The 26500-nt window shown below is 34.8% G+C and overlaps 1 protein-coding gene across 1 annotated transcript in view; it reads right to left on the bottom strand.

Moving 5' to 3' along the window:
* The window catches only part of SNTG2 (syntrophin gamma 2), a 262809-nt gene that overhangs the window by 12969 nt on the left and 223340 nt on the right, over window positions 1-26500 (bottom strand). The window contains exons 13-15 of the mRNA XM_065632065.1: window positions 22687-22758; window positions 17928-18137; window positions 2037-2129 (exon numbers count right to left, since the gene is read on the bottom strand). Coding sequence (XP_065488137.1) covers window positions 2037-2129; window positions 17928-18137; window positions 22687-22758 — 375 coding nt within the window. The remainder of the gene's footprint in view (window positions 1-2036; window positions 2130-17927; window positions 18138-22686; window positions 22759-26500) is intronic.

Consider the following 26500-nt stretch of genomic DNA (forward strand, 5'->3'; position numbering starts at 1 on the left):
TTAAGCCCATGACGACCCTGGAACAGAACATGTATGAAATGAAGTCATTCTTTCAAATAAGTTTAAGAATTCCCCCAGAAGACTTCTAGAGGCGAGCTTCCTTAAATACATTTAAACTCCTAAGCAAAAGTTCTTGCCTTTTTATTTTGTCATTTGTAAAAAGAAGGCCCTTTTTATATTATTTTACAGACCATAACAAAGAACATTTTTTAATGAGTACATGAGCTGGTTGACCAAAATTTGAGATCTCAGCTTAGAGTCGCAGGGCAGAGAGGAGACTGGCCTTCACTTTAATAAGCCTGTATGAACACCTGCTGTGGTGTAAGGCCATTCTTTGCATCAGTAGGTGACATTAATTTGAAATTCATTATCTCCAAGAAAAAATTGCTGTGTCCCTAGTGAACTGTTAATTGCTTTAATCCACTTCAACAATCTATTCAGTGTTGGTAGGAAAGATTCTGAAAAATCTATGAGTGTTGGGCAACACAGTCAGCTCCAACTGACAATTATGGAAGTAAGATGAACTGTGGAAGCCACCCATTACTGCCTTACTCAGGCTTGAGGATGCAGAGGACATCACTATCTCTCACACAGATGAACAACAAATGTTTTGAGCTCTCCAGAATTTTTACTGTTTAACAACAGAATCAATCTATCTGACATTAGTCTCTATTTCTCCCTAGGTAAGAAAAAAACGTTCATCTAAATTCTCCTCCTCGTCAATACTGAAGGTAGGTAATGTGGCTTAAAGTCCTATCCCCTTTAAAAGTGGTATTTTGGTTCTACTGAATGCAGTGGGAACAGGATTCTAATTATGGCTCATTTTCTGATCTTGTAAAAAGCAGCATCAATAGAGAGGTTTATAAATTTAAAGGTGTGAGTGTACCCAATCAATCTTCACATTTAAAAGGAACACTTTATATAGACTAATTTAATGAGATTACTGTCTATAGGTAAGTTGTGGCTACACACAGAATGTGTACAATTGTGCAAAAAGCACAGTTTCAGAACGCAGTATCACCTGAGGCAGAGAAGGTATGCAAACATATTTCCTGAAATTTTATACCACCTTGTAGGATAGTGCACTTAATGCAATTAGTCTAAATTTTCAAATAACAGTGATCTTGATCATCATTTTTCTGCACAAAGATTTGTGCATTTTGGCCTAAACTCACCAAAATGCTAACACATTAAAACTAGATCCTGTGTCAATATTTCAAAATGCAGCATGTTTCCTCTTAACTCAGGATGACTGAGTTCTGTAATATAATATATAATTAAAAAATCCTTTCAGTTTGGAGCTGCGTATTTCAGAGGACAGACTTTCTCCTGTATAGCTCTATTAAGGCAGAAATATTTTTTTAATGTATGTTTAGTTCTACTGGTAAACAAATGTATAAATCCATTTAGAATAATTTAAATTAGAGTATCACTTTAAATTATATATAAAATAGTAAAATTAGAGAGAGAGCTTGGAAGTTGGCATCTATCATAAACCATCCCCTGTAGGCACTTTATATATAGCCACTCTGTTTTGCAAAATAAGTGAATTTAATCTTATAGATTATGACTTTGAAATGCATTTGCCCTTGTTCTGCTTATTTTAGACATGGCCTAAATTTCTTATGATGGAAGAATAATTAATCCTATTTTATATCCATAGCTTCAAAACAAATAGAACGGGGGTCACTCAATTTTTTTCATGACTAGTGATCTTTTAAAAGTCTTGGCATTTCTTCTTTACTAAGAAACCAAGTTCTTTTATTACTTAAAAAGAAAATTATTTCTTTTTATATCTTTCTCCAAAATGTATTTTACATGCTAAGGCACAAGTATAATTGTCCCTTTCTAGTCCCAAACTGACTACATTTCAGTAGTGTTGTATAAATAAAAAGTACAGTACGTTTGGGGAAGAAATACTCAACATCCACATAAATAATTACCGTTACTGATTAACATAAAAAATACAGTTAATGACAAAGGCAGTAATAGTAAAAACCCATCAAAGTTATGTTTTATTTTCTTTTTCCTCTTACCTTTGTTTTACTGTCAAAACAGGTAAATCCCAGAGCAAAGTCGACTGTGAAACACAGGGTATCCCCTTGCCAACTGCACATGTATGTTTTAGACTGGAAAAAAAACCCACATGATTTTTGAGAGAACAAGCATCATCATCATTTATCATATAAAAATAATATTTTATGCATTTTTGTGTGTGGGAAGACATTCGGCTGGCAACACTGGTACTGCTTTATATTATTACATTTTAAAATTTTCAAAAACTTCTGAATGTAGGTCAGCATCAGACCTCTCAGCTAGACATTAAGTGGAGGTCTTCTATATTTTAAGTCGCTCTTCCAGAAAATTAATACCATATTCTTGGAAACCATATTCCTTTCCAAAATGCAACACAGAACTAACAAAGCCAAATCCGACCATTTCAAAGCTTTTGGAAAACTGCTTAGACCTGACCTGTTAATGACTTCTGGCATCATTTTGAGCAAATGTAAAAAAGCTATCTGTCTACTTGACCTGTCCATCTGATTTAAATATTTTTTCTTTCATAAACTTGGGTGATGTGCCAGAGCACCCCTATGTTAATGTTAGTTAATGTAATTTAATAAGAACTAATAACTATCACTCATTAGTTAGCATTGATACTTGCAGACAGTGTTATATATACACATCAATTCTTTGATGACCTTTCAGGTTAGAAAGTCTGTTCTATTAACAAAACCCATAAGTTCTGTTTAAACTTCTGAATAAGCTTTACAGTAAAATTCAATTAACATTCTTCTTTAAATGTGTTTTTAAGGCTAGCTAACTTGGGTATATGATGGATTCCGAAGGCAGATGAAAATGCTTCTGCTGTTGATGTAAAATGAAACAACCTGACAACATTCGCCATTTGTAGTTAATGGCAAAAAGCCCATTGCCTTCAGCAGGAGTAGAGATCAGATCCTGTCTCCAGTTTTCCTCACCTCATCTTACCAGACATTTTAAAAATGAAACCTTTGTGCTTTATGATATATTTGATTTTTTTTTTTTCCTGCCAAGGGAGCATTACTTTGATCTCATTGATATTTCATAAACCCCATGTTGCCTCATGCTTAGACATTTGTTTCTACGTAATTTTTGTATCTGGATAGTTTCTTTAAATTCCAAAAAATATTTATAACACGAGAATATCCTAGAGGAGATTGGAAGCATTAATAAACTTGCTGAAGTTGAAAACTGTCCTTTTAATTTTTCTTTAAAGATTTTTAGTACAATCTAAAACTTTTATATTTAGTAATTGTAAAGCTTGCCTCATTCCACTATTAATAAGAATATTTAGAATCATACTAAAATAACCATTTCTGAGTTACAGATATGATATTTTATAGAGGATTTTGAAAGGGCTGGGAACTAAATTAATTTATTAGTACAGAATAGTATTATAATCAGTTCAACAATGAGATGTATATTATTTCTGAAGAAATTATTTTACTCATTGGTGTTCAAAGATCATATTATTTGGCATTTTAAAAGATTTCAGTGAGTGATATTAAATTAGAATGACATTTAAATATCCCTACATTTTATTCAGTAATTATAAGGTGTTGTTAAGCACCAGTCATAACTTATTCTCCATTATTTTCCAATTAAAAAGTTACACTAGCTGAGCTCTGACTCAGCAAAGCAATTTTTAAAACATATTAAATTAGAGTCCCCCAATGGGTAAGCACCTAATTGCTCAGCCATGAATGATAAATACTAGAATGAACTATTCACAAATAATTAGCCTGATGTACTTTACAAACATGCAATATTTGCAAATAGTGCAACTGGTTTGGAAATTATTTGCAGACAAATACTGGAGACAAACAGATTATATTGCATTTTCACTGTGCTAAACACTACAAACAGACAGAGCTTTTTCTTTACAACAGAATTAGTTTGGGTTTTGCTGTATAAATTCAAAAGCCTGCCTATGGCATTTGCTCAATGACTTTGAGCAGATTCTAAGCTCTGTGATAAGGATCCCCATCTCCACTCATTAGCACTAGTACAGAGCGCTCCTCCTTTGTCTTCTTGCCTTTGGAACAAGTTTCCTGTACACTTGCAATTGTGTGATCACCCTTGGTTACCTACAACAATTTTTACATAGAAGTTTAATGTAAGAAATCTAGGCGTAGCTGTCTTGTAGTGAATTTTGCAGAAAAGCAAACAGCACTGTATATTAGCCAGCTTGAGAACTCACTGTTTAAGCAACAGAGATGAAAAGGTTATTAAAAAAATCTTCTCTACTGATTGGAAATGAGACTTTTCCATGCTTAGGTCTACTACTAGCTTACCACAAAACTCTTGGGGACTGTAAGTAAGCACAGGTAGGTGAGAATCTACGAGGTTACCAGCCTTAAGATATGCATTAAACTATTTTCCCATCATACAGCTATTTCCTAATAGTCACATTAATTTACATAGCTCATACACATATGAAGATTCAAAATGTTAGCAAATGTCGTATAGTGACCATCTTTGGCTTGTACTGCTCCGGACAAGATGCAAAGGTTTTTCCAGTTCGAACCTTTGTGATTCTGAACATTATGGAGATGTAGACTGTTTAAGCCTGATGAGATTCTTTAGTCAAAGTATTACGAATTTAGCTGTTAAAAGGTCTTATGCCTGAACTACAACAGCTCAGAAAATTGTAATATACCTCCTAGATCAATTGTTTGTTTTCAAAGCAATGGTGAAATGGCCTGTAGAATAATTATTTGTAGTAAAAGACAATTACAAAACTCTTATCTATGTATTTGTTCAGGTATCAGTATCTCAATGCACATACCTTTAACTCATGAAAAGATCATTAAGTTGCTAATAAGACTGTCCAAATAGGGGAAGAACAGTGTTTCTGACTCATTCATAGAAGGAATCTATTAGACCTCCTGTTCCTACTCAGAAGTGTGGCATTGGTCTGTCTTTGACGCTGGTGACTGTCCTCCCAGACATTGAGAGGGCTTAATAGTGACAATGACTACACATATACACTCACTATCTTTCCCCCAGACATAGAGACTTCCCAGAAATAATTCACCTTTGATCTATCCTCCTCGATTAGCAGACTGTTTGAGGATCCTGGAGCTCCTGCCCTCTTCCTGGCAGGTTCATTGGAGCTATTCTGCAGAACCACTGGATGTGCCAGCTGCTTCTTCAGGCAGACTTGTGGTGGCCAACATGACACTATCGTGCTAGCACTGCACTATAAATGTAGGCAGTATCACGCAACACTACTATACCTATGCACTAATTATCTCACATCCTGGCAATACCAGTCCTAGCACATGTACTCTTTGCCTGTAGCTCATGTGAGAGTGAGCAACCCTCTTTGCTCCAAAAGCGGAAGGGGAAGGTTAAAAGCAGGCCACGGCTTTTTCCTTCTTGCTAACAAAATTTGTCTCTCCTCTGCAAACTGCTGATACAAAGGCGAACTCTTGTCTATGCACAAACTACAGGGGATTCTCAATTCCTGGAGGGGAGCAGGAAGGCTGGGTAGGGCAGAGAGTTAGGAAAAAAATTTGGAAGCTAAATGATGGGAAAAGAGGGCTGGCACCTAGGAGCTGGAGGTGTCATTGAGAGTAAGTACCCTTCTGATTTTGGCAGAGACGTGTGGTTCTCCTGTGTAGGTTGAAGCCGTAACAAGTCTGGTTGCTCTAGGGAATGTGCAGTCCAAAAACTTCTAAATAAATCTGGACATGCAATAGATTTTTGTGGTTACTGGAATATAAACCTACTGAAATGCTTTAGCTGGGGGACCTAAATTTGCCTAAGTCCTGTCATAGGTGTCCAACATAGTACCTATGGATTTTTTTCAAGATAAACAATCTTTTAACGTTACTGTGATGTAGGATTGCATTCTGTCTAAGGAACAAGGGTTCCACTAGTTTACGTTTTTTAGTAAAATTCTTTAAAATTATGATTACTAATAATACCTGTCAGTTGAGATGTTTCTTTCTGAGATCATCAACAAGGCTTCAAAGTAAAAAAATACCATTTTATATCATTTTTAAAGAATCAGGTTGGTCGGTTACCAACCAGTCAATATTCCTTTTCCTAAGATTTCTTCTACTTCCTTGGCAAATAATGTTCCTGAGGAATAAATGAGATTCAGTGATGTTGCTCATGTAAGGGCAACACAGAAAGACGACACACTGCCTATTCCTTTTAATGGAGTTTACTTTTATAACTCTAGTGCTGTTGTTCCTAATGCCTCATCAAGCTTACAGTTTCAAAAATTCAGCTGATACCTGGCTACATTGTCATTAGTTATTGTCTTACTCAAAGAAAAACCTCACTTTTGCTTTAACAACAGCATTTGTATGAAATATATTCATTCATTCTGGGCTCAGCTATGTTCTTCTGAGCAGGAATTTCTAGTGTTTACAGAAATAAATACCCGCCTTCTATTCTACATTAATACAAATCTGGCACACACATGATTTTGCTTGTTTATTTTCCAAAAAGCAACTGGAAAGCAGGCAATACCATTACACTTTACTGTTTAAACTACACATTTCCCCTCCTACCCTGTCAACTACTTTATAGATTTATACATACAATTGCTCTAAGATTGGCTGTAAAGGTTTATTAAACTCAAGTGGGAACACAGACATTATTTCTCAGTATACTCATGTTACAGAATTCAACACATACTTCCTAAAATTAAATTATAAAAACATTCAGACAGCAAAGCATTGGGGCAAGAACCATATCCATATGCATACAGTATATATGTTGCACACTGTATTCATATTATTTGCTTATTCATTTTAGGTTAAAATAGGTGTTATGTCTCCGCATGGAAATAATATGCCATCAATATACTAAATGCTAAAATCTTCAGAAAACTTTGACTTTGGAATATTGTTTTCTTTTTATATGTAAAATAACACAACTGATGAGAATACAGTTTTATTTGTTCAGTAAAAACAGTACCAACTTCATCTGTTGTAAAACAGCCATCATCATTTGGTTCTTGTCTTTTTCCTTTTTGTATAGTTAACAGCCCAATGAACATAGATACATGTGAATAACAACAGTGCATGCATTTAGCATGTTTAATTTAGCATGTTTAATTCAGCGATGACCCCAACACCTATTGAAGTTAATGGCAAAGCTCTTTTGCGCTATTCAAGATTTGTCTTTTGTGATTTAATGTAAAAAAAATAACAATGAAAGCTTAGCCATATGCAGAACAAAATTAAGTGACTAAAAATCTCAATCAGAACAAATAGAAATACCCAAACTGAGCACTTTTCACTATTAAAGGAGTTGACTTTTCAAAAAAATCCATGATCTCATAAAGACTTAAAAAAGTGAATTGTATACAGATGAGGAGGAGAGCGGAATTCTAATGGGCTAAATGTATATGAAGCCATTTGTTTGTCATTCTGCAGATTAATATAATAATTGAATTTAATTGTAAGCGTTTTCCGTAGAGATCAATTACTGGTCAACATTTCAATTTTATTAACAGAAGACTCCAGGGTTGCCAATTTGAACTGATAAAATTTTAATATCATCCAAATATCACTGATAGTTGCTTCTTCTTATTTCTGAGACCAAATCCCACTGCATATGTCAGTGTGGGCATCTGTAAAAAATAGAAGGAAGTTTGCAGGATGTGACAGAAGAACTTAAATGACTGAAATAGAGAAGGACCTAAATGATGTGCTCTTTTATTATGCATTAGAACTAAAATAATGCACAACAGCATTTGACATACAGTGAGGGTAGGGAAAAAACCTGTACCAACAGCAGACAGATTGGAACACAGATTCCTACATTAAGAATTTATACAGCAGCTTTTTACAAGCTATTAAAGCACACAGAAGTGACAAGAGTAAGGTTTCTTACACATCCAATGTATTTACCAAAACACAGAGTTTGGTAGAAGCCTTAATATGAGACTGGCTTGGTCAAGGATGAGCGTTTTCAAAAATTCAATTTTTACCATAAAAAAAAAATCCAAGTTGGACGTGGAGATGATGATAAGAGCAACCGGAGTTGTTATGGTCGTACTGAGAAACATATCTCAGCCCACATAGTGTGTCCTAGGAGGCATACAAAATTAAAGCCCTTAATTCTGAAGACAGCCTGCAAAATCTTTTTCAACAGTCTTTCTACATAGAATTACTTGTGCTAAACAGAAGTGCTTTTTAAACTCTTTGAAATTCCAAAATAGTTGAATTAAAATGCATGTACTTAGGCTTTCTCATATTTTCAAATTTTGATTGTTATTTTAGGATAATATATTTTATATTATCTATCAACTTTTTTAAGAAAGCTTTCAGAAGACATTTGTAAAGTACATTGAAAGCTTTCGTACTGTATATCCACATGACATATGAGAAAATGACAATGAAATCTGACATTCATCAAGAGCATGAGAGTTTTCAGAAATTGCATCCAGAACAGACTTCTGATGCTTAGGTATATTCGTGTTCCAGAAAACTGTGCAAAAGGATCAGTGAAATAACTTCTGTGAGAGTGAACAAATGAATACTATCTTTACTTAAAAAATGTGGCAGATTCACTCATTTGGCCATACCTTTAAGGAATGTAACATGTCACAGAACTGTGATACTTATGGATTGATACAATTAAAACCACCTTACTGAAACAAAACAGATCTGATTAAAATTCTTGTAAATCCCTTGACAATCTGTAGTTGCTGCAATCAAAGGAATGGCATCTAACAACCTAAAATGACCCTTTTTTACACACTTGGCTGGGTATTAGTATAAAAAAGTACATTTTCTTGCAAAAGACAGTGCTGTAATCCGATTATTTCAAGAAGACATTATAGTTGGGGTTTTTAAACATCAATGAACATCTGTGGTTCAGTATATATGTATGCAAGAGATACACGGGCACTAAAACTAAGATGCTTCAGAGGACTCAAATAATAGCTCATTATACTTTCATCAAACTACGAAGAAAGCTTCTATTGATTTCAGTAGAAGTGGTAGCTCAGTGCTTAGTGCTTTAGAAAATAACACCCATATGTTCATGTTTTAAATGTTGGCTTTCTCAGGATACTGCTATGCTTGCAACTTTTGCCTTCAGGTCATCTATTACAATCTGAGCCACACTTGTAAGTAAAATTCCTGCCACACAACAGCTGTTCTAACTGAAATAAATATCTATCAGATATAATCTATTTGTAATTTCAAGAGGATGGGACCAGACTCCTTTCAGTAGTTCCCAATGCTAGGATGAGGGGCAATGGGCACAGACTGAAGCACAGGAGGTTCCATCTGAATATGAGGAAAAACTTTATTACTTTGAGTGTACCAGAGCACTGGAACAGGCTGCCCAGAGAGGTTGTGGAGTCTCCTTCTCTGGAGACATTCAAGACCCACCTGGACACATTCCTGTGTGATCTGCTCTAGGTGAACCTGCTTTAGCAGGTGGGTTGGACTAGATGATCTCCAGAGGTCCCTTCCAACCCCAACCATTCTGTGATTCTGTAATTTGTAGAACTTGCGACATTACAGCAGCTCACTGGACAGGCTGCCTTTTCAAAAAACTTCAGCGTAACTGGGATTAAGCATTAAACCACTATCACAGGGAGACTAGGACTACATGCACATGTGGCCTGAAGCAAACGATTCTCTGTAGGGGACTGTGTTCCTATAAGAAGACTGATAGGTTAACTAATCTCTCCTGAACTGTTGTAGGTTCAGCTATTACTTGGCAAGACGAACATATACTGCAGTTATGGATGCCCGCTTACAGCCACAGCATTCCCTCTGTAATATGAACCTGCGGGTAATGTAAATCTGACAGAAGAAAAAAGACTTGCTACGTCCTCTGCTGAACAGGCAGACTGTGGCTTGCATTGGTTGTAGGAAAAGGCAGTGAGAGAAATGGAGGCAGGAGGACAAAATGAAAGGCCGGCAGCCCAGCAGTGTCACCCTCTAGCAGTGACACTTCCAAGTGCATTTTTTAGCCTTGGCTTATGTCAGGAAGAGACTGTGCTTCCTCATCTGTGTGCCTGAGCAACAGCTCATTTTTCCATAAGAAAAGTGAGATATAGCAGTGACTTAAATGTTTAAGAGTTTCCTACCTGCAGATTGTCTCAAGTGTATTTTCACGTACCTGAGGTAGACTCGCTGTAACAATCATGGTAATCAGGCTGGCACCACTCATCTTAGTGGAACTCTAATGGTTTACTTCAGCAAAGGCACTGACTTGATTTTGATACAGTTTGTCATATAATAAAGGTTTCTTTCTTTTCTGGTGAACTACAAATTCTACAATTTTGCAGCTGAAAAGGGATTTAAATTAGAAATACCAACAAGAGACATTCCTGAGTACAAAATTCAGTTCTGAATCAATGATGCTTGGGCTGGGATTTTGTTTTTCTGTCTGATTCTTATAAAGGAATCGCAGGCGGACAACAATAGGGAACACCAGCTTTTGAAAACATAGTATTAAAATTCAAAGGTAATATTACTCTACAAAGTTGAAATTCCATGAGAGTAACTTTTTGAAGCTTTAACAGTTTCATCCTTAGTCAAATCTATAGAATACTCTGGAAAATAATACCAAAACTAGACTCACACTACATAGTTGTTATCTAAATATTTGGATTTATAAATAAATATAAATATATTAACAGATATATATGTAAGTCTTTGGATTTACCTGTTCAATATGAATAATTTATAATTTTAGGAATATAGTACTATTTTTAGAAATATTCGTGTAACTTCATGAAAATCAACATTTTATATTGATAATGTTAAAATGCAGAAATGTAAACAAGATTTTGTTCAACAGCCTTGTAAATTGATATATTCTCTTGCTTTTTAAAAAGCATAATAGGGGCATTGTTTGATTCTCACCTGTTATCTGAATTGTTGAATTATTATTCATTTTTACAAATGCATTTATAATCAATCCATATGGTTCTCAGCATCTTTCTTTGTGCTGGAGAATAGTAGGTTTTTTTGCATCAGTGGGAAAATCAATTAGAATTTGATAGTATTTCTAAAGATGACCAGTTAAATTGGAATTGTAATAAGCTTTCTGTACATAATGATGGTAACAAACTGGTAAGTAACTTTTAATGACTCTATAAATCTAACCTAACCTAAGCACTATTTAATATCTCACCTGAATTTAAGGAGGATATTTGCTTATTTGTTTCAGAAACGAGTTTAGAAATTAGCATATGGTGCTGTTTCCATTCTTAAAGGGATTCCTGTATATAATTCTATTTCATGTATGCTTTGTTATCATCACAGAATATAAAATTAAGATAGGATTGGCAACTGTATTTAACATTTCTGCATTTTAAACATATTATTTGGAGCTCACAAGGATTACACTGTGATCAACCAATCCTGTTTTACTCATCCTCTCAGTTTAGCACGAAGAATTAATATTCATAAGCTAGAAATGACAATTACTTCTTATTCAGAGTGCCGAATTTCTGCTAGATTTTGTTTATTTAGGTGGAATTGTTTTGCTCAGTCGCAGAGGGTGATTTAGACTACCATTTCTCAAGCACCACTTAATTCCCAAGGATGCCTAGAAACAATGAGTGTGTTTATTTTGACCCCAGAGTTACTGAGATGCCCAAAGTCTTTTCAGCATCTCAGAAATCAGGTAGTTGGAAGAGTTGGGTTAGCTGAGATAGAAAGATGAGTAGAAAGATACCTAATCTTGCACAAGTCCCAGTGGGGACACAGTCTTCAAGTTCTATTCTAATTACATCTAACTTGAGTCGTAATAGGACCAATTCAAAACATCACTGGAGAATGACTAGAAAACAGCTTTTGTGTAATGTTCCAGGAAGGAGACCCAGGAACTAAACTTCTTTCAGGCTGCCTGGATCCAAACGTCACAAACTTCAGTTTTCTCTAAATCCAAAGTCTTCAATTGGACTCGTACCTTTCACACTAAAAAATCACTTCATTACAGCTTGGCCATCATACAGTTGGATTGCAAGGAATACACATCACTGTCCAGCATATATCACTGCTCATGTTTTCAGGGGCTTGGTGATCACTCAACTTTAACCATATATAAAGGAATGTTGCTAAAATATGCATTGATGTCCAGTGGCAAAAAATAGTTTAGAAGCCATTTGAACTTTTATGTAAAGGAACTGTTGGCTCCAGTTGGCTCCTAATCTTGAAATCACGAGTTCACTGTTATTTCTAGTGGACTGAGAATAAAAGCCCAAATAAATAAATAAATAAATGATTTTTGGCTCTTTCTGGAGCTGCTCAAAATATGGGAGCTATTTTTCCATTTAATTTGGTGAAAATGTGGGTTTTTAAAATGCCAATGCAGTTTTGCACAGTTCTTTCTTTTTGACCTCTCATTGTTATAAGTGATTTTACACATCACAGAAGCAAGTAGGTGATTTGAAATATAAGCATTACTTTTCATGTCAGAAACCAATTATTGCTTATGACAGGCTAGAAAGTAGTATGTATGCTTACGGTAGCTACTATACTGATATTTTATACAATATAGTCAACTGAATGCTTTTAAAGGGAAACACTGCTTTCTTGGCAAGGTTATTAAATCAGTTAGAAGCAACCTTTTCACTTCTGTATGTTTTCATTGAGTTCCAATGAACCATTTCAGAGCATTTTTATCAGAAATATGCATGTTAAATTAAGTAACAGTCCAGAAGAAACAGCAAGCAGTTGTACGAATGAGATTGCATAGATTATTTCCTGAGCTGTGAAGGAGGGACAAGGGGGAAGCATTACATGGATAAGTTTTACAAATAAAACTTTTAAACCATCTTAGAAGAACAAGAGATGAAAACCAAAACCTGTCAACAGTACAGATTCTGAAAGGATTTGTACTATAAATAATGTATGTTTCATGGACAGAAACTTCATCTTTCTCAGATGAGAATATTATGAATGGCTTAGAAAATAATTAAAACTGATGAACTGGTAAAATCTATGACAAGATGTTACAAGGATATTTGAAAAGATGAATAGAACAGAGGATATAAAAAAGTAACCAGGATAAGACACTTTATCAGAGATAAAAAGGGAAAGAGATACAAAGCTGAAGAAAGGATATTGTGTAAATCACTTCTTGAAAATAATTATGTGATTGTTTTGTTTTCTTTTAATCATCAATAACATGGTTGTAGACTCCTCAGGCGTTTCATATAGATCATCCTGAAGAACATACAGTGTAGAGAGGGAAAAGTTAAAGTCTGGAACAGGAAGATAGTGAACTGAGGATACTGTAAGATATTACTCTCATGTCTGTCACCTTTCATAAGCGTGGAACCCTGCTTATGCTCACAGATGAAAACAGCCACTGGCCAGATAGACCAATATTGAAGAGGAATCGATCATTGCTTACAAAAGAGAAGAGGAACTGATCAACTTAGTTTGTTTTAATGATAGTTTTTTTTTTTCCCCTAGGAATTTTAATCATGGTGTTTTAGCTGCACAGTATTTGTGGAAAGAAAAATGAAATTGGAATCCTATATAAAGAAAGCTCCAGGTTTGCATGTACCATTATTCCCAATAATTATTTTTGCATTTATCTAGGAGCAGACATAATCAACGAGCAGTTCTGAGTTACAATGAGTCAGTCTGGCTTACATGTTCAGCATCAAGAATCTCACCATAGAGAATGGTTCCTTGTTAACTCTTAGGAAAATAAATAAATTTTTAAACTGCATACAAAAAGATAAAACATTCACAGAAGCAGATACATGTTAACTGAAATGTAAAGACAGAAAACATGGAATAATTGTGTCATACATTTATGGTCATTATAAATTGGTTTCAGACTTCAAATAATCAAATAATCATAATAATGTTCATATCACATGGATTTAAGTGAAATATTACAACTTTTTTGTTTGTTTCCTGTTATTTTAATGTGTATTCATCACAGGAGGAATTTGTATCATTCCAAGAACATGAATTTTACTGCTAAAATTTCTCTTTGCACAATACATTCATATCCCTGTCCTCAAAAAATATATATTATATTTTTATTTCCAATGTTTATTTTTCTGTCAAAATTGGTCATTGAGTTACAGAACAAAATGGAAAGAAGTTCACTAGAAGTACTTACCTTTAAGCACAGAAAATATCCATGCAGCAAAACTTCTTGATTATTCTGTTCTGATTGAGTGGAGTCCAACTTCTGACCCATTTTATTTTTTGCAGTAACTCATATTAAACAGGGTTTTGTGGTGGTGGTTTTTTTTTTTTGTCCAAGCAAAGTAAATACTATAATAAAACTAGGTTTTTCAGCTGCATGAGGATTCAAAAGAGCTTGCAGCATTTGCATCACAGCTGGAAGCACAAAGGGAAAACTTTCTTTCCTGTTTAAAAGTTGCTAGATAAATGAGGGGAGCATGTAACCATGTCTCCTCACTAGACACCAACTGTGTGTATTTTACACACTGCAGTAGATTACTTTCCCCCTGTATGTTTTTTTCAGTCTCCTGAGAGCTCCTCCATCTTGTGAAGCAGATTCGTCTTCTGTCTTCTGCCATCCATGTGACAAGTACAAAGTTTCAAGATGTCAAAGCAGTCCAACTTTCCTACAGCTGACAGCAAAATGTATTAATGTCGCTCTTTCCTCTGCCCACTACCAAATACTATTGCAATATTTTTCTCTATTGGTTGAACAAGACTGAAGATGCCGAAGATCCAAATCATCCTCCTGAGATGTTTCTGCATTAATTTAACAATCATATCCAAGACTCAGATGAATCAAGATAATTTCCTTTGGAAAGAATACTTTGAGGAGAGGGAAGAATACTGAGAAAGTAACTTAAAAAAGACAAGGTTGAAAAAAACCTGAAATAAAATCCCATAGTACTGACAGCACTACCCGAAGGGTCAAACAACTATTAAAAAATCTGGAAAATGTGCTGGGGCTTTATTTCTGAAGATTGACTACAATGTAAAAAAGTTTAAAGAAAAAAAGGAAAAAAGAAGAATTACTTAATCTGAGCATTACTAATTGGTCTTGCATTGTTTAGGATGTTCCAGATGAGACAGAGAGGCTGGATGGGATTTGTGGGAAACGATCGAACTTCTAGTTATGATTGAGAGGACTTCATGTCCTATCTTCCTCCACTGCAATGCTGACTTTTATTACCAGCCTCATGGAAATACTTTTTAACTGCACTTCTGCCTTTCAACTGCCTTCCTGCCCTAGTTCTATTGCATTTTTATTGCCCCCATCTGTCCAAGTTATGCCATCAGCTACTATAATATTTTTTCTAGGACGAAAATACAGATACTTCTAGCACATGGATTTAAGATGTTTGCTTGTTATCATTGGTTGTAAATAGATTCATTTCATGGGGGCCACTAAATTCACAGTTTCTTGGCGGACACCTCTTTGTAAGCATTTGCAGCTTGAAATATAGCTTTATGATAGCTGAAAGGGGAACAATACTGTGAGGGGGATTTCTTCCTGCTTTATTGCATTATTTCTGTCACTTAACACTGTTGTCATTTTCAGAAGAAATATAGATAAAAATCACACTAGGGCAGATAAAACTCAAAACCTTTGAACATTGCATTGCACCATAGCATTTCTTTTCATAAACTGTCTAAGGACAGAATATTCTCAGAAATACAATTCTTCTTAAAGAAACACCAAACACAAGGAAAATGTACAGGATGAGTTTAGCAACTCTGTCAAAGGCAAGATCCTAATGACCCTTAACAATAAAGAGAATCAAGCCACATTGAAATAAGAATGGCTGAAATGACACACTGCAATCCAACACCTGCCATGAATCTTGCCCGATCATTTATGAATAAAAATGAACTTCCATCTGCAATTAAGGTCCTTCTCCAAAAGAAAGAATTTTTATGGACAATCTAATCTACCGATAACAACCTTCAATTTTCTGCATGCTTAAATGCCAGTTCTTTTTCTATGGCTTGAAATAATCTATGCAATGTTAAGTTGCATCTCATTCATGCTGCTCTTGCTATCCTTCTGAAAAGAAGGGCATTCAAAGCAGCATTTATGTTTTGAAGGAAGAAAGAAAATAGTAGAGTCAAAAGATTTTTCACTGCTAGAGAATCACCACAGCACTCTGCATCCTACTGACACAGTGATTTATAACAAACTTGAATGTATGCAACCAAGTGAGAGAAAATTAAGATATGGGAACACACATGTGGAGATTTAAGCACTGTGATCAGGATTTTAATTGAATGCTTCTGGAGGTTTCAGATGGGTTAAATCACAGCTGGAAAAAATATGAATGTATTTTGTGTGATATGAGTCTAGAAGATTGTTGGATTTGAATGACAAAAGGTCATTCACTCCACAAGCAAAGAAACGTTCCTTAATTTTAAGACTGTTAGGATGTAAAAGAACAACAAGTTTTCAGATTTAACAATAAATACTTCAGAAATCTAACTGAACCAGCTAATCTCCACCCTTGTTATACTTGTTATACTTAATTTTAATTATATATTATCTGCTTTTTATATGGATAATAAATAGGATAATCGAATGGTTGGTCAAACAGTTGAATCGTAATTTCTTGAAGAGTTAATGTAAGAAAATATTTTATGCATAGTCAGTATGCATTATTAATGCTTTCCTGATGCCCAGCAATCTTTCAGGAAGAAACAATTATTTTCTGAAGAACTGCATTCCTTCTCAGAAATCCAGAAGCAACAGCATCACCGTTACACATTCTTTTTGCTACCCCATCAGTCCAACGAGACAATTGGAAGGGTTCTAAACAAGCACCTGCAAACCTTGTTAGAATCCCAGAGATCTGGAAATTTAGAGGAGGTGATTCAACAGCTGTGCTAGGACTCCTGCTCCCTGCAGGCTGTGCTAATGCAATGCTGTGATCCAGTGCTCTCGCTATTGTGAACATCTCTAGGAGATCCCTGCAAACCTGAATACGCCAGATCAAGCTTGCATTTGTGCTAAACTGTGTACATATGTTTTTAATTGGAGAAGGCCTATGCTTTTAATCCATACATTCCCATACCACTGGTCCAGCTCACTTTGGAGTATGAATTTAGATATTCAGCAAATAACTTGTTTATTATTGCAAATTAAATCAAAATCAACTTATCTTGGCTGTTTTCATACCACAAAATATCTCCTTTAGAAGAGATTATCTGCTTTAGGATAAGCACAATCATTCTCTGGACTCTACTCACTGATTCCAATGGGAGCTTACTCACCACAATGCTAATAGATATCCACAATTAGACAACTATACCAGGAATCTTGATCTTAAACTTAAATCCACCTAATGGGAAGTGCTCTCTCAGATCTGAGAGAATAATTGACTTGAGAGAACTTTACTAGGCAGTAGAAAGCAATAATCTGCTCTTTAATTTTGAGAATTTAATACTATCACAAACTTTTCTCTCACTTTTACGCTGAGTGTTCAAAATCTTCCAGTTTTAACTAGAACAACTCCAATGTACAATTAACAATGTAAGAGGAAAATATTCCTTCTTTTAAAACAGAACCGTTATGTAAAACATAACAAATTCACCTTATGTGAGTGGAAAATAAGATTTCTGGAAGAAAATGTTCAAGGTGGACTAAAGAATGTCCACAAAAATAGTTTTCCAAGTGTAAAATGTATTCATTTCCAGTTTGTTATGATCAAAGTCAACTTCCAATTTTCAAACTCTCATAACACACTCACAGACTGTTATATAGTCATTGACATACAAATATTGATGCGAAGATGAAACTTTCAGAAGCTTCCAGTGTATTAAAGTGTGCTTCCAGTATATTAAAGTGTACTCAGATCTTCAGTCATGGAGCGCATCAAAGCAATTATTAAACACACAAATTATCTAAACATTTTTCATATTTATTCTACTGATAAAATGTCTCCAGGATTTAAATTATACACTACTTACCCCTGTTCTTTGAACTTCCAGGAAAATCGCTCTTTGGAATGATTTCTCCCACACTGCCAACTCGTTGCCCAGCTCTACATTGAAATAATGACTCTTGCCATGTCCAACCATAACACTGAAACAATATGGCCTCTGGTCTTCAAGCTCAAAGTCCTGATGAATACCTAAATATAAGTTTGCTTGTAGCCAGCAATCATCAGCAAGCCAGAGCTGAAAGACATGTTTCAGTATGTGATTCTTCATCTAGCAAAAACAGTTAAAGCAACATTGTCTTCTGTAAGTGACGGGTACTTGGATACGTTATGTCATTGTGTTAATAATTATCTTGAAGAAATGTTCTGAGAATTAAGTAATAATTTCAAAGGCAACTTCTCTCTTTGCTTCTTACTCACTTTACCCTGTCATGAAATCTGAGCTACTTTTGCTCTTTCTAAATACTGTCAAAGATACCTAAGCAATACATACATAATTTAAAAGGAGTTTGTAGCAACATATTGTTTACAGTGAAAAGGAAGGAAATCCCTGGTTTGTTTGAACATAATTTGAGAGCTCTGTACCAGCTTTACAGAAGAATGTAACTACTCTGTTCTAATTGGGTTTCAATATGCTAAACACCAAGGAATGCAATAATTTATCAAGCACCCAAGGGCTAATTCTGGAAATGACAATGTGAGCTTTCAAATGTCTCCTAATAGCTGCCAATACTGCTCTGCAAAGACAAGGAGTGTAAAGTGAGAGCCTACCATCACCTTCAACAACAAGAAGAAAATCTTCACATCAATCTTTCATAATAAAAAATATCTGTAAAAGAATGTTTTGTAAATGAAAAAAAGATATTCCAAGAAATTTCCCTAATCTTTCAAAACTTCATTGATTAGCATAAATATGGAGAAAAAGAAAATGAAATAAAAAAGCTACTGCTTATACATCTGCGTACTTGCACTGACTGAATTTCCAAATTATGAATTTTTACAATTTCTATTTATCAGAGAGAGCCTTTTCTTATTACCATTCCTCTATGATGGCATGGGGCAGAAAAGATTGAGAAAACAAAAAAAAAGTAATTTGCAAAGAGAATATCATTTTTTATTTTCTAAAGTCACCTGCAAACAGAGTTTTCTTTCTCTAGCACTCCAGGTTCAGTTTAGGAGACTTGACTCTAGTCAAGCTGATCTGAGGTAAAACAAGTTACGTTTGCCTGGACATAGGTGGCTTTGAAAAGACCAGAATGCAGCTTCGTAGTGGCACCCAAGTGCCAGAATCTTGTAGTCAGGATAAGCTTTATGAAGATTAAGAATTATTTTTACAGGACCCCTAACAGTGTATCGTAGCCTATGGAGGCTGTTGTTGAAACTCCATGCACATGAAAACAGACAACTGGAATTTGAGCATCCAAATGTAACATAAACCATTCCAATAGATGTAAAATAAATGTTTAAATGTTCTGGGTCTTGTGTCCCTCCTGCTCTAGATGGACACACAACTGCCCTCACAGGAAAGCAGTGAAGATCCACTTTTTAGTAATGAAAAGCAGAGAAAATAAATGGTCCGCTAGCAAACCCTCCTCTGCATACTGCTCTCATATTCACACATAGGATCAAAATACTCAGATGGGAACTGAAAATTTTGCTTGTGTGGGTGAATTAGTGAATAACACAAAGCTGGCAAATGTAACTTTAGGTAATTTACTCAGTTCTAGTCTGTTAAGCTATGGATGTTTTGTGGGGCACCTCAGAAACACCACACAATGCCACCAGGGTTTGCAGCACTTCGTCGTTAAAAATGGCCCTAGAGCTACTTGAGGAGAGAACCGTCTTGAGGAAGTTCAGTGTTATTTTATGATACTCCTTTGAACTGGTGAAAAGAAATCTGAAAAAAATACCTGCATAGATATCATCCGGTGCTCAGCAGCCAGAGACTGACAGATATTATATCTACATCTGTTTCAAGACTCAGTACTGCTCACCCTGGCTCATTGACTACTATATTAATATTTTTTAGTTTGTATGTGAAAATGTCATGTGTGAAAACACCAGGCAATAAAAGAAAATAAAATGTTTTTTAAGACAAATGGCTTTAAAAAATACATCTAATATTCTCACCCCTGAAAAATATAGGTTTTCAGCAACAGTTCCAGTAAATATTTACCACTAAGTGTCATGAATATGCTAGTATGTGATATACAGATGAATTTTAATTCACATATTTGTATATGCATGTCTGTGTATGCGAGTGTGTATTTATATGCATGAATGTATACACACACACACACACACATCTAAAATAGAGCAAACATTTTGTTTTAAAATGCCATTTCAATATCGGATTCTTATTTTCCATGTTTAACTCTTTTGCCATAATAAACATACATAAGAAGCTTACAATTATGTGAGTGATAAGTGCACCTCACTTTAAAATCCATTTTTTGTGAGAATATACAACGGAACTCTCCAACACAGCTTTGCACTAGTTCTAACCAGCTTCTGGAAATCCTTAAGAAAACCCTTCCCAAATGGCAGTTTTTACAACATGAACTCCATCTTTCAGTCTGCAATCTCTTAAGACTTTTTTCTATCTTCTTAAGATTTGCTCAGTTTGCCTCATCATTTATACCAAACAGAAAAGAGGTTAAAGCGCTGAATTTGAGCTTTTGCACTTTAGCTAATGTATTCATGAAGACTGGCAATTAAACATTCAGTTATTAAAATGTCAAGAACATTAAAGATTTGAATCCTGGGTAGTTTATTTCCCACTTCTTTTTCTTAATGAAAAAGTATCACAGAATTTGCTTTAAGGATAGATTGTCCTTGAAATTACCAGAATATTCAAGGAAGGGCTGAGTTTCAAATCAATATTAAGATTTGAAGGAGAAAAAAAAAAAACAAAACCCAAACCATAGCAAAATCTTTTCAAAATGCATAATGAGCACATATTTCATTGCTGCCCCACTTATTTATCAGGAAAAAGTAAATTTTAAAGAATATTAAGGAGACAGAACAAATAATCTGGGACAGAACCTCTGCTCTTTGCTGCTGCCTCAGTGACAGGCAGGACCTGAAGTTGCCCACACGCACCCAGCTGGAGACACGGTCACATTAAAATAATGCTATGCCCAGAAAAATACGGCTCTGCTCATGTAGCCCATGCTCCAGAGCTGAGCTCAAGTCCCAGACTCCAGGATTACTATTTTCCTGGCATGGCACTGCCCAACACACTTTCCTCTCCCCACATTTGCCAGAGAAGGGGATGTTTCTCCCCTGCCCAGTGCCAGCAGGTTTCAGACAGAGAAAAACAGGCAGAGACGGGCTGCAAAACTGACAGCTGACAGCAGCTTTTCTAGCAACTACTTGATGGGACTGACACCTCTGTAGAATGAAGACGTCAGCTCATGTATGAGAGATTTTCTTTCTAGATTTCTGTCAAGTTCTGTGCGCTCCTTGCTCTGTTGGTTTATCATGCTTTCAATTTATCTTAAAAAAAAAAACCAAAACCAAACCAAACCAAACCAAACCAAAAAACCAACAAAACCCACCAACCAACCAAAACCAACAACACAGTCAACAAAACTGGTGCAGGAAAACATGCCCATGTTGTTGAAAGTCAGTCTGGGACAAGTAGTTTGAGCAATCAGGGCATGGAAACTCCCTGCCACCCCATTCTTTGAAGAATTTTGTCATTTAGCACTACAGAGAATTCCTCTCTATGCTTTTCCTTCTGTGAACGGTCCTGAAGAACTGTGTTGCACCAGAGAAAAATCAGCCATAAGTAGCACTCCCCTAAGAAACGAAACTTAAGCAGTTTTCCTTCAGCACAATGTTAAGTCAGGATCTGTACAGGTAACAAAGCAACAACCTTCCTTCTCCACAACCAGGTCCATGGTCAAAGGAGGAACAGCAGAGAGAAGGACACCAGCTGCTGAGAACTAACGCTAATTTGGATTTTTTCAGTGAAACGGCATTTTATCTGAATGGACTGATCTTTTGGTTTTTCTTTTTCCTGATTATATGTTTGTTTTTATTCTCTTAGCTTAGTAGGCTGTCATGTATTCTTACCTCATCTGCAAAACAGTTTTTGACTAGCTGGTAGAGAACTAAATTAATCCAGCTAATATAACTTACAAGAAAGTATCCTTTGTAAGTAAATTATTTAAACAGACTGCTAAGGTTTTGCCCAAAATCCTTGCTTGGGACAAGCTAAACAGAAAACATGACATTGTCTCTAGGTGGTGGACAAAAATGAAGAATTCTATGGTACGCAAATGTACCATGTTGCCTTTTGTAAGGTAAAACCTACTAAAATATTTGCAAACTACACATGATCTAAAAAAGACATAAGTTTATGCTTCTAATTACTGAAATTCAATAAAGTATTTTAATATAGACCAGGAATTACAGCAAAATCATTCTCGACCACATTCACTTAATCTGAGCCAGTATGAAAAATGCAATATCCAGCTTCATTATGCTTAGCTGTTTGTCTCACCTGTACTTCACACAACCAGCTCTAATACTGAAAAAAATTCTTCACTATTGAAGCATTTTAGTAACTTGCTCACTTGGAGCTTAATTCATTTTCAATAGTCTCTTATAGTTGCATAGCTAATGCACTAGCCATTTCAAATAGTTTTGTTTTTTTTTTTAACAGATAAACTATTTGAATGTCAGCTGTTCCAAGTCAATATTAACTTGAGCGTATCTTTAACAGGAAAAGGCAAACTTGCTTTACTAAATAATATCATTGTAATTGTTGGGAAACCTACCTTGTGAATTTTAAATAGAACCTCACAGAGGTTATAGATTTTTTCAGCTCGTACCCAGTCTAGTGTGCTTACCTATAATATCAAAAGAAAATATTAACAACACGTTCTTCATTCTAAAAACATGTACAGATAAAAAAAAATTAAAGACTTCACCCATCATTATTCTACTGGATGCTCTAAATATAGGCACAGTACTACATTTAATATCCAGCATTTAGAAAAGACTGTCAAATAGCATTCAGTTTTTACAGAAACAACATCTACAGGAGTCTTACTATAAATTAAAAGTATAAAATAATTTAATTGATTTTTTCCCCATTATTACTACAGTATAACAGAGACCTCTTTATAATCTCTGTGGTGAGTTAAATAAGCGTATTTAATGATCAATACGCTAACACGAGAACCCAGAGTCTCAAACTCAGTCATTCAGCTTCATGTCTCCATTTAAAAAAATCTCACAATCAACAGGCCAAGATGTGTTCCTAAACTCAGGTAGGAGTTTACATACACTAGAACACCAATATTAAAAACTGAAAAGGACTATGGGACTGCGATATTTGAAAGTAAGATGAATGTCAATGGTGTCCTTAACAGTGAATATGAAAAGACCTATTTCTTTGTTTTCTTTTGATCTTGTTGCTTTATCCCATGACATGATAGGCTGTTAAATTTGACAGAATGATATTTGAAGTTTTTCCCTAAATTCTAGTTCATGATATAATGTGATAATATGTTTTCTTTTAAAAAGAGTACATAGACTATGTAGTTCAAGAAAAAAAAAAAAGAACCTATACATAGGAAAAATAAAAGGGTAACAAACATTATTTTGATTATATATTTTACAGCAAAATCCTGGGTCTTGGTGAATGCACAGGTTGCATAGACATATGAAGAATTTGACTAAGTTTAAACTCTGAGGCTTTTACTACATAGAAATAAGTGTTTTGGTGACTCTAATAGCAGCCTGGATTCTTTAAAATACTAGGGCAGATGCAGCTTTGTCCTGTTCCCATCCCCTCACAAAAGGAAAAAAGCAGAAAAATTAAATTGAATTATTTAGGTAACGCAAAATTTGCCTGTAAAACATCTGTCTTCTGTGGATGAAACTTAACTAGCAAAAAGGTATGAAATTCGATAACAGATTCTTTTTCTCTGTATTCACAGCAGCACATAGTTCACCTACAATAATCAACTTTTTCCTAATGTTTTGCATGAAGATCAACATGATTTTTTAAAAAAATTATTTTTTAGTTGAATTTACAGGTCTTCATAAATTCTAAACCATTAAGCAAAATGGTGACAAACCGGTGAAAATCCAAAGCACTACAACACTTAGGAGCAGACTGATGTGACTTCTACTGGTTATTAAATGTTATTTCACAGACTGGTCTTGCAGGAGTAATTTGAACTTGGTGTTAGTTTCTTTCTAACCTTATATGCTCTTATATCCACTCAAATTGAAACCAATTAATATCACTATTGAATAGACCTCTCAGATATGTGTTCAAAGCAATGTTTCAGAATTTACCTGAACTCTTTCTTCTTAGTGTGGAAAACAACCCCTCTAAATCTAGACATCAGAAGTACCTGATCTTAAGAACCTAATACAACTCTTAATAATCTAATATTAATTTCAACATATTGAGAAAGAAGAAAAAAAAAAAAGAAAAAAGGCAAGGCTTTCTCCCAGTTTATTTAACTTTAGATTAGATCTAACTTCTAGGTGACTAAATTAAGATGCAGTGAACCATGTATTGCAAATGGGACTGAAGTCCTCTTGAAGAGAAAGTGCTATCACCACATCTTTTCAGTACGTAAAGGGACTTATATTCTAGGGTTCTCCATTTGACAGTTTTTATATTTTAACAATCAAATGAGAAACCACTTGATGGAATGCATGCAGTTGAATATGTAAAAGCATTTTATAGACTTTCTCTTTCTGTTTTATTATAAGTAATTTCTCATCATAAATTAAAGCTCAAAATGTTACATATGGCTACCCTTAAATGTACTTAGTATTACTAAGAAACCTGGTCAAATTTAAATTAATGTTAGATGTTTTATAAAATTAATTTAAAGCAATTTTAGATATTATATTTGTCCTCCCATCACTTCATAAAATGTGGCAATTTTAGAGTCATAAATGTCTAATTTTTAGATTTCTGTTAGTCTTTTCCTTATAGTAAGGTCCATGCAATATTTTGAGTTTTGCTTTATAATCATTGCTAAAATTAAGCAATAACACAAGTTTAGAAACAACGGAAACTGAGGAATTATAAAGATGATTCATAAAGAAATATTATACACATAAACATGCTCACACAGAGCAAGTACTGCAGTTCTTTGCTTAATATTTATTTAGAGGGAAATCTTTTTTACTTGATGACTGTTTTGAAAAGAAAATAAATAATACAGGTTTTTGCCCATTACTGTTGATTCTCAAAAGGGATCTTCATGTGTCTTGTAAAATAAGGTTTACTGCCTAGAAAAGTGGCCAGTTCATTATTTGGTCTTGAATTTCTCGAAGGGAAAGATTCTTTTTAATCTCAGTTAAAAGCAGGAGAATCCGTCATTCCTGTTACTGGTTAGACAAGATATAAAAGCATAAGTCCCAACTTAATCTGCTGTTTGTGAAACTGAATTGAGTGACACAAGCTATAACCTAAGAGCTGTTGAGACATGACTGGACTTTCATTTGCTCATATAATTTGTTTTGATTCCTGAAGATTAATTTAAACTGTTGAGGTTCTTTGCTGCTATTAATGATGCTACCATGGACAACGGTGACACTGCTGTGCCATTAAATTCCCTCTGAATATGTCAGCCTTCTCTCCATTATCCTGTGCATCTCTTTCATCCTTTGGCTCTCTGTAACCTCTCATGACTTTTTCAGCAGAGGTAGCTAGTGATGATGGGAACTGTCAGCACCTATATAAGCCAAGATTTTATTTTACTGTGTATGTCAGAGTAAGGCTACCATACTTAAAACCAAGAGAGAAACAGTTTGAATATCACGGTGTGCAAGGTCATCAGGAGAATATGTTGAGAAGGATTTTAAGGGTGGGGGGGACAAACACATGACAAAGGGACTCTAGAATCCAAAGAGACAGCTGACATTATTTATAGTTTTCTCAGAACTATCATAGTATGTCTAAGTCTAAAATGTTATTGTTATAGACTCCATTGCTTTTAAAAAAATCACAAATGATCATATACTTCTAGTCAATGAGAAAAGCTGGAAGGAGTCAGAAAAGTTCACAAAAAGTGCATTATCCTTCATTTGCTTTAAAGGATATTTCCATTTATTGCAGACTTATCCATTACCACACATTTAATAACAAGGTAAAGATAGCTAACCAAGATAAATGAGATAGTGAAATATATTCCTTAAGCAATAAAAAAGTCTTTCCCATATACCCCCTTGGAATTGTTTCTGTAGGTATTCTGTATATTGCAATTTATTGGGTTTATTTTAGCATGACAAGATTATTTTTTAGTAAAGCATTTGAAAAATGTTTCAAAAAAGGTATATTCAGAATGGGTCACTTAATGAGACATTCATTCATATGAATTTAGTTCTGACAGCGTCAAAAACAGTGTCAAAATACATGAAAGTACCAATTAGCACTCACTGGACTTCCACTTTAATCCTTGTTTGTCTAACACATGAATTATGACCAACAGAAGCTGAATGCAATTATTATAACTGGAAGATCAACTCCTTACCTAAGTCAATGCATTATGTGACATATTGATTACTTGGTTTTGTAGATATTTGCCTGTATCAATCCTTTCAGAAATAATCTAAAAT

Source organism: Caloenas nicobarica, chromosome 3 (genome assembly GCF_036013445.1).
Source record: "Caloenas nicobarica isolate bCalNic1 chromosome 3, bCalNic1.hap1, whole genome shotgun sequence".
In the NCBI taxonomy this organism is placed as follows: Eukaryota; Metazoa; Chordata; class Aves; order Columbiformes; family Columbidae; genus Caloenas; species Caloenas nicobarica.